This window comes from Belonocnema kinseyi, chromosome 10, assembly GCF_010883055.1.
Source record: "Belonocnema kinseyi isolate 2016_QV_RU_SX_M_011 chromosome 10, B_treatae_v1, whole genome shotgun sequence".
NCBI classification, from domain to species: Eukaryota; Metazoa; Arthropoda; class Insecta; order Hymenoptera; family Cynipidae; genus Belonocnema; species Belonocnema kinseyi.
The window spans coordinates 75,747,595-75,763,909 of NC_046666.1; the positions used below are offsets into that span (position 1 = coordinate 75,747,595).

At 30.2% G+C, this 16,315-nt stretch overlaps 1 protein-coding gene across 10 annotated transcripts in view; it reads right to left on the bottom strand.

The window, feature by feature from the left end:
• Positions 1 to 6: 6 nt before the first annotated feature.
• Positions 7 to 16,315, bottom strand: part of LOC117181427 (kinesin-like protein unc-104) — an 81,832-nt gene continuing 65,523 nt past the window's right edge. For 9 of the 10 annotated variants that reach the window (XM_033374075.1, XM_033374066.1, XM_033374069.1 and 6 more), the window contains 8 exons: positions 14,761 to 15,304; positions 14,498 to 14,678; positions 11,308 to 11,555; positions 7,913 to 8,212; positions 7,359 to 7,646; positions 5,045 to 5,181; positions 4,698 to 4,799; positions 7 to 2,793 (listed from right to left, as the gene is read on the bottom strand). In XM_033374075.1, coding sequence (XP_033229966.1) covers positions 2,706 to 2,793; positions 4,698 to 4,799; positions 5,045 to 5,181; positions 7,359 to 7,646; positions 7,913 to 8,212; positions 11,308 to 11,555; positions 14,498 to 14,678; positions 14,761 to 15,304 — 1,888 coding nt within the window. In that variant the 3' untranslated portion in view covers positions 7 to 2,705. The remainder of the gene's footprint in view (positions 2,794 to 4,697; positions 4,800 to 5,044; positions 5,182 to 7,358; positions 7,647 to 7,912; positions 8,213 to 11,307; positions 11,556 to 14,497; positions 14,679 to 14,760; positions 15,305 to 16,315) is intronic. The other variant, XM_033374072.1, reaches the window with a different exon arrangement.

Consider the following 16,315-nt stretch of genomic DNA (forward strand, 5'->3'; position numbering starts at 1 on the left):
ATAAATTAGAGCATTTTTTTACTGAGAGAGTTCATATGTACAGGTCGAACAAAAGGTAGTCAAAAGGACCCTTTTGACGATGAAATGATAAGTTCTACGAGTTTCTGGCAACATAAATGTTATGAAAAAAAGCGTTCGCCAGAAGTAGAGAAGATTTTAATACTGTTCACACAAGTTTCTCGAAATGATCATTTAGCGTGAAGATTAAAAATGTATGTCGATAATACACTGACTACTTCTATACACTGCAGTAATTATAATTTGTTCAGGCTCTGATGAATGAGTTAACAAAGAGGAGAAATTTTGAGTATTCTTTTCCAAGTATCTCTGGAAACTGAGTTTATTGCACTTTCCCTTTTTACTAAATTATCGTCAATAAATCGATAAATGCATGTTAAAAAGAACTGGTCGAAGAAAGTGCGTCTAGAACGACCATTTTGGCATTAGTCGTCCAAACGGACAATTATTTTTAATTAACTTGAATTCATATTGAATTCCTTTCGAATCACGTTAAATTCCTCTGAATTCGTATTGCATTCCTTTGAACCCTCTTGAGTTCTTCGAATGCTTTGTACTCTTTTTAACGGTTTTGTTTCAAAGATTGTAAACTGCTTCAAATTCTTTATCACTTATTTGATATCTTCTGAATTTCTCTAGATTTCTAGGCATCGAGGATTTCTGTGACTTCAAAATAATGCTACAAATTCATAAGAATTTGGAAAAATTCAATAAATTTAGAAGAATTGAGTGAATTCAGGGAATTGGAAGTAATTTAGTCAATTTAGAAGAATTAAGTGAATTTCGAAGATGTCATTGAATTCAGATAATTCAGGGAATTGGGAAGAATTCATTAAATTTTTACTAATTTAATCAATTCGACAGAATTCGAAGAATTTTAGAGAATCCGGGAGAATTCAAAAAAATTTCGAGAATTAAGAGAATACGGAAGAACTCAGAAAATTTGGAAGAAATCAGAGAATTTAAAAGAATTCACCAAATTCAATAAATTTGGAAGAATTAGGAGGATTTGTGGAATTCAAATAACTCAATAGAGTTTGAACGAATTCCAGTCAACTAAAAATTATTCTATGTAAATATGATATTAAACTAGAGTATTCATTACCTAACTTGTATGCTGTTTTATATGGCATTCAGAGCCGCCTATGCATAGTTCAGGTAGCTGCCATAATAATATTATTTGACAATGTAATTTTGAAAAAACACAAGTTTTACTGACAACATTTAAAAACTTACAGAAAAACATTTATTTTATCAATGTTTTTTGCAACTGAATTTTTTTTTACCATCGCTTCTAAGCAATTTTTGAAAAATGGTTGAATTTTTAAACAATGATAGCTTATTCATTCAAGAAAAACATTCTCCACAACTCTACAGTTTCCAATTTTAAAAGTAAATTTGTTTATAACTGAAACATTTAAAACCATTTTTGTAAAGAAAATATTTTGTTAGCAAATAAATATATTTAACCATTATTTACTTTTATCAAAATTAGAAGCAGTGGAGTTTTAGATAACGTTCCCCTCGAATAAAATAAGATTTCTTCATTTATAAGACATGACTCATAATATCATTTCAATTCTTAAAATCATAAGAAAAGGACTAACGCCAGAGTGATAGTTTTAGACATACACACCGAGAGAGGTTTTTTAACATGGAGGTGTCGAAATTCTCCTATTAAAATTAAATAAATTATTAAATTAACTAAATTACTGAAATGGTTGAAATGTACTCTCAAATTTACTCGCGAGCCGTGAGAAGTCAGTAATAAATGCAAGTTGCGCATTCTCTCCCGCATTCTCGATCACTCTGCCAATTTTGTGCCTTAGTAATATCATTCGGTCTACAGCGTTGAAAAAGGGAACGCAAATTTCGAGATTAAAAAAGGGGATCTAGAATATTAAGTAAGCGTACTTTGTGACGCAGCCACAACGATAAATGAATTACCCTAAGAGGAAACGCATAACAGAAGTGTCTTGCGTCGTGTAGGAATGCGTGTTATTAGGCATGTAGCTTCCTTCTTCCCTGCTGCTTAATTATCAAGAAAAATTCCTTGAAGCTTCTATAATTTTCCCAACTTATTCACAAAATGAATTCTCATTTTTCGTATTTTCAGAATCAGACTTCTAGAATTAGAGAAACTTCATAGTCATTTCCCTCGAATTAAAACTAGTACATATTGTTTAACAACCTGAAAACATACAGTCTCGCATACGTATGTGGTCCACACACACGAAATATGGTAATTTCGACTAGAGTAGATCAAGCCTCGTAATCGTACTTTCCTCGCTTTCGAAAACACGCCTCATCGTCTGAGAATCGTTTCTTGGTAAGAAACGTCTAGAGAAGAGACTCTTTAATACTGGAGGTATCAAAGGTAAACAGTGAGTCGTGATTTATGATTTTAACTTGTCAATTTGCATTGTTGATACTCTGAAAATGACGACTTTGAACGAGGAATGTGAGCTTTTCAATAATTCAAAACATTCTCTCGAGAGCGCCGCTCTGAAAATGAGGTTGCTCTTTTGAATACTGTCAGACGCACACTCGGGCACAGTTTATTCGAAAATCACCGGAAATCGAAAGCTACAAATGGTCTGTGACTCGAGGGCAGAGTGAGACCGATGCAGCATCATTTTCGAAGCTTTCGCGACTGCATTCATCACCTCGACTAGCGAATCGGATACTCACTTGGCCTGCGCCTGAGCCTCAGGCGGAGGGGCCAAAGTAATCGGTGCCACATTTGGCCCTGGTATTTTGCGAGCTGATTTTGACCTGAAAAGACAAAAATGATGTTGGAATTAGACATTTTTCATGCACCTATTATGAGCGGTTTTCAACCCAATCAGGTTATCGTTTTTTGGGCACGTTCTCAGGTTATCGTGGGTCATTTTAGACCCAAGGCATGTTAAAACGTATCAATTATCATTACAAAAATCTATTAAAATTTATGTACACTCTCGAACACTTCTCCTTTAAGTGCACATAATAAAAATTGCAAATAAATTTAAACGAATATTTTATTTCTAGCCCTTAAAGAGAATATCCGTTATATCAATTCAACAAAATTACTGGATACTCTCCAACTATTCTTTCAGTATGAGGATAAGATTATATTGATGAAAACAATTTTGGTGCGCATTAGAAAAAAGAAATACTTACAAAAACGTGAAAAATGACTTTTTTCAGCAAAAAAAAATCATAAACCAGTCAATTTTCAATATTTTTACCTGAAAATTCAACCTGTAACTCTCGAGATATAGTTCTTCAAGATAAAAAAAACGGTAATAGTGCAGCTCCGAAAAAAGGTATTTATTTGGGAATCTGAAGTGGGCCATTTCATGAAAAGTGGAAGGAACGATTGTTAATGATTATTTCATTATTTTCTTATGTAATTTCTTTATTTTTGAAGACTAATGGTTGCAAAATAACCACAAATGAAAAAATAATAAATAATGAAAACACTATTCTCTACTAACACAAAACCCTCACATGAATACCCGATGCTTTGGATACACCGGGCGGTTGCCGAATAACAAGCCTCGTGGGTCTTGTTATCTTCTTTTCGACTGCACATGCAACAACTCTTTCTTTTCTCGAGATATATTAGAAACGAGCGCTTGCAAAAAAATCTGGACACTTTTTTTGCAGTGCTCACATTCCTTGTCACTAGGACACACAATATTTTTCAAAGATAAAAATGAAAAAATTGTTCTGAAAAAAATCACCTAGCGACATGTGGGGTCGTGGACGACCCCCAGCCAGGCGGAGACTGCTTCCAACTAATGCCGCATATTAAATAATCTACACAGCCACTTGTCAAGAAATGTTTAACTAAAACTGGAGGGCTCCACCGAATTCAAATTCACAAAGGGGGCTGTGGTATAATCGCGCGAAAAAAAATTGGTGTCGCCCACGACCCCTAGGGCCCTTTAAGGACTAGTGATAAACACACCCACCTCCCAAAAATGCATCAAGTATCCTATGACACAAAGAGAAGAAATTAAAATTTTTGTGGGCAAACTAACTTGGAGAAGACTATTTTTCAGTAATTTGCGCAACAAAAAACTGAATTTTTAGTTCAAAAATGCACGAGATGAGAAAAATTGGTTTATACCATCGTTAATAAGAATATTTGATCTTTTAACATGTAGTGGACAGCAGTTTAAAGACTAGTTATTAACCATTTTTTTAAAGAGCAAAGATTACATGTCTAATGTTGCAAACAATATCAAGTTTTACTTCGCATGCATTTTAAAAGGTGACTAGAAAATTTCTTCATTCATTTGATGGACCTTATCTGATCATAAAGGATTATGCTGACAATTCATATGAATTGGCTGAAATTGAAGACCCTCCGAAAATCCTAAGTGTTTATAGTTAGACAAATCTAACAAAATATGTTCAAACTTTTGATACAGAGTCAATTTAGATGATTTACTGCCTTTTTATTATAGAACATGAGAAAAATTGAAATTCCATTAACTCCATTTTTCAAATAATGAATATAGGAGTTTGTAATTTTGGACAATAATCAGAGACACCTAAAGGGGCATGTATACCTAGTAAAAAAAACGCTTATTTAAAAAAAATGTACAACTCTACAAGAAACAATTGCAAAATTTATGTACTTATCGTTTTTTAATTGAAATTAATCAAAAATATTAATTTTAACATACCTAATTTGCCCCGCTAGAAGAGGATTGATTGCGTACAGCCAGTCATAAACTTCCTTATCCCCTAACGTTTGTAAAAGATAGCCACGATGTTTTGTCACAACACTGAAATCATATAAATTTTTTTGAATTAATTGTTTTTATTCATTCTTTTATTATCGCATTCTCTCCTTATAAAAGTCCAGAAAAACCTGATAGTAAAAAGAAAATATAACTTTTTTGGGGGGAATAAAAGAAATCTATAAAAGGCAGGATCTAAAAAGTTGAAATAAGAAAAAATAGTAGAAAAATTTGAACATCAAGAGTATAATATTAAGCTAAAAATATTAAAGGAGGGAAAATTAGCTCACCTAAATGTATTGGGTACTTTCACCATAGCTAATTGATCCTCAGAGTATTCGACCTGGGCAGTCGCTAAATTGATCAAGGCCCTTTCAACTGGATCCTTTTCCTCTCTAAAGATAAATACATATGGTCTGCGAACGGCCTGTGAAACAAACATAAATCATCGGCTTTCCAAGTTTTTTCTCGAGATACAACAAAATATATATTTCGAAATAGAACACAGGGCCTCTACACAAATCCTGGACGAAAATTCCCTGACAATTCCATATTTTTTCCAGTTTTGCGTGTTTGTTATGAATAATGTTTTTTTTTCAGTGTCGACGGATTCAATTAATATGTTTAATTTAGAAAACTACGATAACTTATATTACAAGATATTCTTAAATATATTAGTATAATCGACTGATTAAATAGTTAAACAATACTAAAAACATAACAATTTCTTGAATTTGTCTGTAAAGTACTAAATAACAGAATTCCAACTAAGATCGATCAATTTTGAACCAAATAATCCAATTTAGAATTAAAAAAGATTAATTTTTAATCAAAATTGGAATACTTAAAATTTCAGTTGACATAATTAATTTTCCACCAAAATAAACAACAAATTTTTAACCAATGTGATGAATTTTCAATTAAGACCATGAATCTTCAAGTTCAATAGATAAATGGTAAACCCAAAACATGAATGTTTAACAAAAGAGTTTCATTTTCCACCAAGTATAATAGAATATAATATAATATAATACTTAAAAATTTAACGAAAAAGATGAATTTTCAAACAAGAGGATTAATTTTCTACCAGAAGAAGACGATATTTCAACAAAATAAATGACATTCGAACGAAATAGTTGAATTTAGAATTAAGAGAGTTTAAGTGTTAATCATAAATGGAATAGTTAAAATTTCAGGTAAAAAAATTCATTTTTGACAAAAAAGAAGAATTTTCAACAAAATAGTTAAATTTTCAATCAAAGTGATACATTTTTAAACTAAATTATTGAATCTTTGACGGGCATAGTTGAATTTTAAACCAAAAATATGAATTTTCAACTAAAGTTATGAGACTGTGATAGTTGAATTTTCAAACAAGAAGATTAATTTCTACCAAAAAGAAGAATTTCCAACTAAAAGAGATGAATTTCCAATTAAAATTATAGAATGTTCAATTGGAATAGTGACATTTTCAGTTAAAAAAAATTATTTTCAAAAAATAAAACTAATTTTAAAAATGATGAGAATATTAAAAATAATGAAAATAATGAATCTTCAACAGAAGCAGTAGAGTTTTTGACAAAAAAGAAATAAATTTTCAAGTGAAACGAAAAAAAGATAAATTGTTCCCCAAAAATTTAATAGTAAAATTTTCAATTAAAAAGCTAATGCTCAGCCAAAGAGATGAATTTTTAATTAAAATTATGGAAAATTTAATTGGATTAGTTATTTACATATTTAGTTAAAAAATAATAATTTTCAACCAAAATGATGCATTTTTAACTAGAATCATTGAATTTTAAGCCAAAAAGATGAAATTTCATTTAGGAAATTTAATTTCTACCAAAGAAGATGAATTTCCAAAAAAATACATGAATTTTCAATTAAGAAAGACAAATTGTCAACCCAAAAATCAAACAGTAAAATTTTCAGTTAGAAAAAGTAATGTTCCACCAAAGAGATGAATTTTCAACTTAAATGATGGAATATTTAATTAGAGTAGTTATTTACATTTTCAGTTAAAAAAATTAATTTCCAGCCAAAATAAAAAACGAATTTTTAACTCAACAGCTCAGTATTTATTCTGAATGAAAATTGTAGCAGTTGATATATTAACCAAAAAATATTTTAATTTTCAATCGAAACCAGGTTGAATTCAACTAAAAAGACGATTTTTCAACAAAAGTTGAATTTTTAACTATAAAAGATTTTTCTGCCAAGAGAGAGAAAATATTGCAAAGAAACTGGTGAATTTTCAAGAAAATATATGCATTTTCAACCAAATACTTGAATTTTCTGTTAATAACGGTCAATTTTCCACCAAAAATAGAATTGTTAAATTTTCAGTTACAACATTTAATTTAAATCCGAAGAAAAAATTTTCTTTTAAATAGATAAATATAGTAATAGAAAGCTACTTCTGCAAATGAACAATCATTGTTATTCAATTTCTTATTGCAACCGAAACAAAAAATTAAACACGCTTAGGAAAAAATTCCCTAACTGAAAAAAATTCCCCGACAATGCCAAGTTTTCCAGTTAGGGTAGACACCCTGGACCACGTCGAAATTACCCTGAAAATAATTTTTTTTAATAGTTACATACCACCCATCGCTTCTTCCATCCATTAGTCTTGTGCTCGAGAACATTAAGGTAACCTTTCCTGGCGATGACAGGACTAATACGAATTTCTTCAACTTCGGGAACATAGAGCACAAGACTTTCCTTGAGCGGTGAAGTAGATCCCAAAGGAGCTGGTGCAATACTACTCGTTTGACTGGCAGATTCGCCAGCCAACATACTCTCCTGTAACTCTTGAAGTCTGGCTCTCTCCGGAGAACTCAACCTAAAGATGCACGACTTAGAACTGCTCTTCACAATCATACCTGTTGGCTGCAAGTAACATTCCTGTACTACCTGAACGCTCCTTCTTTCTTAGCGGTTGTCCACATTTCCATGAATTTCAATCAACACTGGATTTTAAATTGCCAAATTTCTCTTTTGATTCGCGCTCTATGTAAATTTATATTCCGCAAAGGTGAGTGTGATTTGTAGAAGCAAAAAAGCAGAATTAATAAAATGTGAGAAGCAAATTTTGAGAAAGATAGCTTACAATGACAACCGCTATGATGAGGTTTCAGGCATTCGAGAAAAGTTACCTGCTTGAAAAATTGATTTTGCGAGTATACTGACTCTTGTGAAGATGAGGAGACTACCGAAGACATCATAGAGGCCGAAAGATCAGTGATTGTGTCTTCGCCGGGTGAAACGTCCGTGAGGACAATCGGCTCTTTGCTCGGGATCCTTCCCTGGATCAGTTTTACGTACTTGGTTGCTAATTCTCGTTCTCTTTCGTTCATTTCCCAAGGTTCGTAGACGTCCTTGCTTGTCGATTTCTTCAACTTCACGGGGCTGGCGTGGGGCTCGTTGGTAGCTTTTGCTACCATGTTACAAACTTCCTGTAATCAGAAGATTTAATTTGGTAAACTTACAACTTCATTTGAAAGGTTGCAGTACAGAATCAGATAACCGAGATTTTTTCCGAAAATGGTTTCTTGCTTTAAAAATTATTAGAAAATATAAGACATGTTTTGTGAAGAGGAATTTATTTGAAAAATCATTTTTAATATAGTAAAATAAAAACATTGGTGATTCGAAACCAGATAGCTAACTTTACTTGTCTCTCATCTTCTTCTTTTTTTTTAATTTCCTAACTTCTTACCTTTTTTAGAAACCTTTTTCTGTCCATGTTTTCCTTCCGGAAAGTTTGTCAATACAATAAAATAATAAAACGCTTATTTTGGCAAAGAAAAAGTTCCTAAATAACATTATTTGCAACTTTTTCAGCACCAAAGTATCAATCAAATCCCAACCTAAAACCTTAAATCTCCATTGTCTACAAAAAACAACTTTTATACGTTTTTTTACTTCACTTTTAGCCGCCCCATCAGAAAAGATTTTTTTTTAATTATTGTTTATTTATAAATAAACATATACCTTTCTTTTCTTTATAGATCTTTCAGCGAAAACTCGTATGCTATAGTGCGATACCGTCACACTAAATATTTATTTTCCCAGAACAGAATAATTTTTTTAGGTGGAAAGTTTATTATTCTTATTAAGCTTCCCCGCATCTCGGGAGTAAGTTTTTATTATTCTGTTCAATTGAAGAATAGATCTTTAGTGGCTCTCTAAAAGCTATTTTCGAAACCTACCAAATTTTAACGCCCAAATCTTTGAATGATTTACTCGGATTTGTTTAATTTTTTTCTAATCAAACTTAGTTTTTATCGTTATTCTCGACCCGTGCTTGTTCCAGTTTTATGTTCCTAGTCATTTTCAGATTGTAAACTTCCATATTCTGTTTCTCGAAACTGGATATATTTTTCATTAAACATAAATTTTTGGTCCTAATTTAGAAGCACTTCAGTTAGGGATTAAAGTTATGTTTTATCTTCAAATGGTGATGTCGATTTCACAGAATGTTATTTCGCTCTCGTGGGAAATTCCATCTTTGATGATTATTATATAGTTCTGTACTGCAACCCTTCATTTATTAAATAATTAGGGCTAGCATAGTACTTAAAAAAGTTACTAATTTTAGCAAAAAAGTGACTAAAATTGATATATTATTATTACTACATATTATTACTAGAAACCCGGAAAATTAGAAATTAAGATAATTTTTATATTGCAGACCTGATGGTCTAAAATGCTCTCAAAATAAGGCATATAGAGTCACTTTTAACGACAATACGAGAATAAGTTCTTTTAAACAAAACTCATACGGGTACCGTATGCAATTCCATATGAAACGCCTTAAATTCCTAACCTTCGAAGTGATGAATTTTTAAGGGAGAAGATAAATGTTCTTCTAAAAACCATGAATTTTTGACAAAATGTATAAATTTTAAATCAAATAGTTGATTTATTCAATAAGAAAAACTAATTGTCAACGAAAACTGAATAGTTAAATTTTTAGTTGACACCATTAATAAAAAAAAAGGTTTTTCTGAATGTACATCAATTTTTAAACAAAGAGATTAATTTTCAATTTAAAGAATTAACCTTTAACCAAACAAATTATTTTTTAATAAATTAGTTGAAATTTCAAAAAAGCAGTGAAATTTTCAACTAAAAGCGATAAGTTCTTGGCGAAAAAATGTAATAGTTCATAGTTCAAACAAAACGATGAATATTCAACAAAATGCATGAACTTTCAACCAAAGAATTAAATTTCCAACTAGAAAAATACATTTTTTAACGAAAAGATTTAGTTTGAAATGAAAAAGATCAATTTTTATTAAATAATGGAATAGTAAAATTTACAGGTAAAAAAATTTAAACAAAACGAATTTTTAACAACATAATTACATTTTCAACGAAAGAAATGGATTTCTAACTAAAATGATGAATTTTCAAACACCACAATTTTTTTTAACAAAATAGTGAAATTCTCTAACAAAACAAATGATTAATTGCCAACCAAATATTGGCGTTTTTAACACTATACATGAAATTCTTACTAGAAAAGAGAAGATTTATAAAAAAAAGTTCATTTTCGACAAAGAAAAAGCTAAATTTTAAACGAAAGAGTTGGATCTCCAACCATAAGAGAATTGCTTTCTGCAAAAATATACACTTTTTCATCAGAAAAGTTGAGTTTTTAATTTAAAAAGCCAATTTTTTTCGAAAACAATTGACTTTTAATCCTGAAAAGATGAATTTTCATCAGAAAAACGTTATTTTCAGACAAGTTAGCTGCATTTTCACCTAAAAAAGTTTATTTTCCCACGAAAAGTATTTTTTTTAAAGTTGAGTTTTCAAGCTAAAAATCGTATTTTTTAGAAGAACTTTTACTTTCAATCCCGAAAAGATCAACTTTCACTAAAAAAAGTTCATTTTTAAGTAAGAGAGATGAATTATCAACAAAATAGCTTAATTATCAACAAACAAACAAAATTAATTTTTAACCAAACCGTTACAATTAGATTCAAATAGTAGTACTTTCAAGCAAAAGAAAATTTTCACCAAAAAAGTTGAATTTTAAACTAAATAGCTGAATTTTAAATAAAACGATCGAAATTCCAAACATAAAGGTTACACTGAACCAAAAACATTTGCATTTTCAATCAAAAATTTGAATTTTCTAGCCAAAACGAGGAATTTTTTATTAGAGTTGAATTTTCAACCAACCAGTTCAAGTTTCTACCAAAAATATAACTTTTCAACAGCAATAGCTAAATTTTTAATAAAATTATTAAATCTTCAACCAAATAATAAAATTTCCACCGAAAAAAAGTAATTGGAATTTCATATTGGGGTCTATTAATTCAGATCGCATTTAAACAATAAAAAAAAACATTTAAAAAGGAGGAAAAGATGGAAATAGGGAAAAGAGTATAAAGTCTGATATTGAATAGCATTTTCATACACTAGATTACTATAGATTTCATACATCGAATAATTAAGTGTTGTTTTCTTTTGGATAAAATATAAAATGAGATGGATTAATGTAACTAAAGTGGCATTTTCCAAAAAAAGGTGAAAGTACCTTTTCACTCTTTGTGAAGTCGTGCATCATCTTGTTGCAGAAAGGTACTTTGTCTATGCCAAGTTTCTCCCTGAGGAGCAAAGTGTGTCGGACCTTTTCGACTTCCTCAAGCCTCGTCAGCTTCTCAAGTTCCCATTGATGATCAAAAATCAAACTGTCCCCTCGAGGCCTCCAGCCATGGAGATTTTCTTCTCCTCTGACGTAAGTCGAACTTGTGTCTAAGACCCGACGCTGTCGCCTCTGAACACCTGTGCATGTAATAAAGGGACTTTTACTTCAAATCTTAATAAATATTTATTTATTAATATTCACAATAAACGAGAAGTAAGCGAACAAAATATGATAAGTTTGTTCGAAATGATTCCTGAATTATTTAGACAAATGCTTTATCTCAGATACCAGAGATGCAAGAAAGATTAAAATAATATAATATAGAAGAAACCATCTGAGTATCCAATATTATCAAATTATTGAACTTATAAGCTTGAATTTATGCAGCTTTAAACCATATTGAAAACTTAAATACCGAATAAGCTAACTTTAATTTAAATATTTTAAAGATTATACAACTTTGACAGGGATATCCTGATGGAATTAATTTTTTGTGAACCAATGGTCAATAATCATATTTCTCGAGTCCTGAAAATGGTGAAATCGTGCGTAACTCATATATCCAACAATGCATTTACCATTTAAGGTTTTAAGACGAAAAAATAAAAATGAAAAAACATTTTTTCGATTCTTACGACTCTTCCAGGCTTATTAATTAAGGTTAGTAAAATTGCAACTTTTCGATGGTAAAAACTATCCTCATCAGGCAATAATTCTAGTAAATAGTAAAGTTTTGGAGTCGAAACATTATTAGCAATCGGAGAAGTATAATATTCTAATGTGTTAAATTTAAAAATAAAAAATCACAATGGGGTAATTTTCTTACAAAAAGGGGAAAAATAAGGAAAAGTGTAAACTTTTATTTTTACATCTCGAAAAGAACAATCTGTTTATACAAAATTTTTAATTTTTAAATAATTTCCAATGATTTTTCAATGACTTCTCCCATTCAAGAACTTATATTTAAAACTTGGATATACTTAAGGCGTTGGAAATCCATTCACACTGGTATAAAAAAAGTCCGATCACAAATAAAATTAGTTAAATGCATAATTTTACATGATCAGTAGAGCGAACCAAAAATGCTAAAATTAATCGAATCGTTTGAGCTGAGGGACAATAATTTGTGGAATGACATCTAAAACAAGTAAGGAACCAAAATTTGAAATTGGTTAATCTCTTCTGTTCTCGTTTTTATAATTACAATATAACATTTTTTTTAAATAGAAAAAATCTGCCTTATTTAAAATTTTTTGAAAATGTACAAGAGTATGTTTTTTAGATTTACTCTTTTTCGTTGTATTTATAACGTTAAAAATCGCAATACAAATAAATATTCAAATAACCTAATTTACAGCCATAGTTTTTTCCAAAAAAGAAAAATAATAAAATATTTATTTGGTTCCAGCTGAATAAATTTCAGGTTCGACATATTATAACTTTCTTTTAAATGTGTGCATATAACTCAATCCAAAAAACATGTTTTTGCACATAAAAAAAAATGTTATAAAGGCAAAAATTTATTTTAAAATTTCTCAATTTTTATTATTGTTAACTGATAAAAGCTGTACATGTAACAAATTCGTCATGATTTTTTAACCGAAAATAAATATTTTGAATTTTAAATCGTTAAATTTGACTGATTAAAATCTTTTTTCACTTTTATCGAATGCCAACCCTCAAGTTTTGTTCCCCCTCCGCTCAAACGATTTCATTTATTTTAGCTTTAGTGAGAATATTTAATAGTACAGTTGAATTGATCATGTTTCATTTTTTAATTAGGTATTTAACTTTGTCCATTTCAACTACAAAGTGTTTTCCTACTAATACTTATTTAAAAACTACTATATATTTTGTAAATGTCCCCATTTTATATTGGACAGAAAACTTTTGTCTCCAATTTTCACATTTTCAACCTGCTTTAAAATGTTTCAACATCAAATTTTTTAAAGAATATTTTAAATGGTTCAGCGATGAAAACATGTAAATTATTTATTCATTAGTAATTTATTCAATTGCTGTAATTGCTTTAATTATTATTCAATAATGGGTACACTGACTAATTTCAGAGAATTTTTCGCGCAACACAAATATTGTATTTTCAAATATCTTATATTTAAAAAGAAAAGGGGAAAAGGAGGAAGCTTTTTGAGATTAAGAGAAAAAGGGGAATTTCCAGAAAAAAGGAGAACCCCTGCAATTATTATTAATTCAAATCATTTTTCAACAAATTAACAGTTTGGCTATTTTTTAATGAATAGGCTAAATTAACATTTATGGAATCAGCTCAAAATTATGATTCTTTCCAAATTGACAAGAATTGTTTGTTGTTTCATCACTTTCTTTTAACAAATTCATTTTGTGGCTATTTTTCGATGAAGACATTCACTTTTTTCACAAGAATCAGCTAAAGGTGTTTTGATGATTATCTGTTTTTCTAAAACTTTACCAGTGGTCTTTAGTTATTAATAATTGTTCTAATATTTATTTAACTAACTAAAGTTATGATCTTTTGCTTTGATAAGTTGCTGATTGACAACATCGGGTTTTCCGTTATCCAATAAAATTACAAAAATTACGCGTATTTATTGAAAAATAGCCAATCTTTAGATTTAATTATGAATATTGTTTACATAATTAATACTTGTTATCAATTTTCGAAGTGTCATAGCCAAAAATAATCGAAAATACAGTCTTCGTTTATTCCGTAAACTAAAATGGAGTCTATTCGATCAAAAATATAAAAACTGTAAATTTGTTTATAAAAATTGTTTAAACTATTGCCAAATAGCATATATTTTAGATTAATCGTAATGAAACATTAAAATCCAGAGATTTAGGATTTCAAAGAGCTAAATTTTGTTCATTACTTTATTTACAATTAATATCACCTCTCCCCCACAAATTGTTTTCAGATAGTATAAGTATAAATACAAGATCTTCTTTTATAAATCTTTTAATCTTAAAAAATCGTACTTCTCAAAATTTATAGAAAAATGTCAATTTTATTGATAAAGAGGCCGTTCTAAAAGTGTATTTGTCTACAGAATAGAATCAAGAGATTAAAAAGCATGAATACCTGCTTCTGAAGCTCGACGAAGAACCAATTCGTAAACTCCACTCAGTCTGTTCGCTTCCTGGTTACGATAACTGCCACTGAAAAGATGTTTCAAAGATCGAGGGCCAACTCTCGCATCTCTTCCATAAATAATCATACTCAGATCCTTCGTTATGATCGCCGGCCTTCCGCAATTCTCCAACTGAGCAGATTTTTTTACGTTCGATTGTTATTAGGTAAAATTGAAAACTTAAATTCCCTGTTCTTAAATTAAAATATCTTACCTCCAGATAGGCAGAGATAGTCATGAAGATTTGCTCTCCATAGGAAGTAACTCTGTTGAGCAAGGCCGAATTATGAAGCGAGCTGTCCCAAGCCGCTTCGAATCTAAACATACATCTATCATCGCCCGGAATTTCCAAATATTCCCCAGGGAATAATCCCAAAGACAGAACTGACGAGTCGTTATCTTCTTCCTCGGGTTCGGGTGTATTTCTGATCCTTCCTACTACCAATTCCCTAACATCCTTCCACCGCAATTCCAAAGCTTGCTCGTGAACAATCGTGATTCGAATACGTCGCTGAATTCCCTGATGCAAGAGGAACAATCCTCGACAGGGTAAATCATCGCTGTGGTCAACCACCGATGGAACGTATTCTCCGTTCGGTGCCAATTCACAAATTTCAAACCAGACAAGTACGTCGTATTTTGCATGAACGTGGGATGTACTTGGCGATGGCAAGACACTACCGAATTTGGGAGACCGTACTGGCTGACTGATTGGAATTGATGGTGGGAGCATCCTCTTTGGTGGCTGCCTCACACCGCTATGATATTATTTTTATTAGGATTATGCTTTTTGTATTTCCAGGGTGGCCACTTAATCTTCAAACAATGAAAAATTCAGGCTATTTCCCTATTTTCCGGCTCAAAAATTCTAGACTATTTCCTGGTTGTCTCGGTGGAAATATATTCTTTCCAGCTCTTTTTTAAGAATTTACAATAACAATAATGCAATACTAATTGCATTATTATATACATTTTGAAAATAATTAAACAATGTAGAACCCCAAGGTGAAATATAATAATGAAAATTATTATAAAAGTGATTTTAAACTTCACAGCCCAAAATGCTCTCAAGACAGGGGATGATGTTTTAGGAAAATAGGAAAATATATTCTTTTAAATAACATTATTGTAGGCATCATATTCCTAAGACGCCAAGTCAAAAAATACAAGATTTCCCATAGAAGAGTTGAGTTCTCCAGTTAAAAAATCGAATGTTTTAGAAAACATGTAAATTTTTAAGTAAGAACTTAATTCGAATGCAAAAAGGAAGAATTTTCAATCAAAGATTTGAATTTTTAACTTACAGAATTAATTTGTGTCCAAACAGTTGCACTTACAACGCATTTCCAAATAGTTGAACTTTCAATCAGAGGAGACGAATTTTCAATAATGAAGTTCAATTTTTTACCAAATAGTTAATTTTTCAACCTATGAATATAAATCTTCAACTAAGTGATTAAATTTTCAAACTATAAAAATTAAACTTCAACCAAGAACAGTTTCATTATCAAGCCAAAAATATTCATCAAATAAAGCAATTAACTTTCAACCACAAAAGATGAATTTTAAACAAAAAATATGACTTTTTCACCAAAAGTTGAAATTTTAATCCAAAAGGACGAATTTTCTATTCAAAAAGACAAATATCCAATAAATCAGTTGTATTTTAGACAAAAAAAAATACTTTTTAACCAAATAATTGAATATTCAACAGATGAATGGAATTCTTAATAAAATAAATGAATTTTAAGCAAAATAGTCGAATTTTT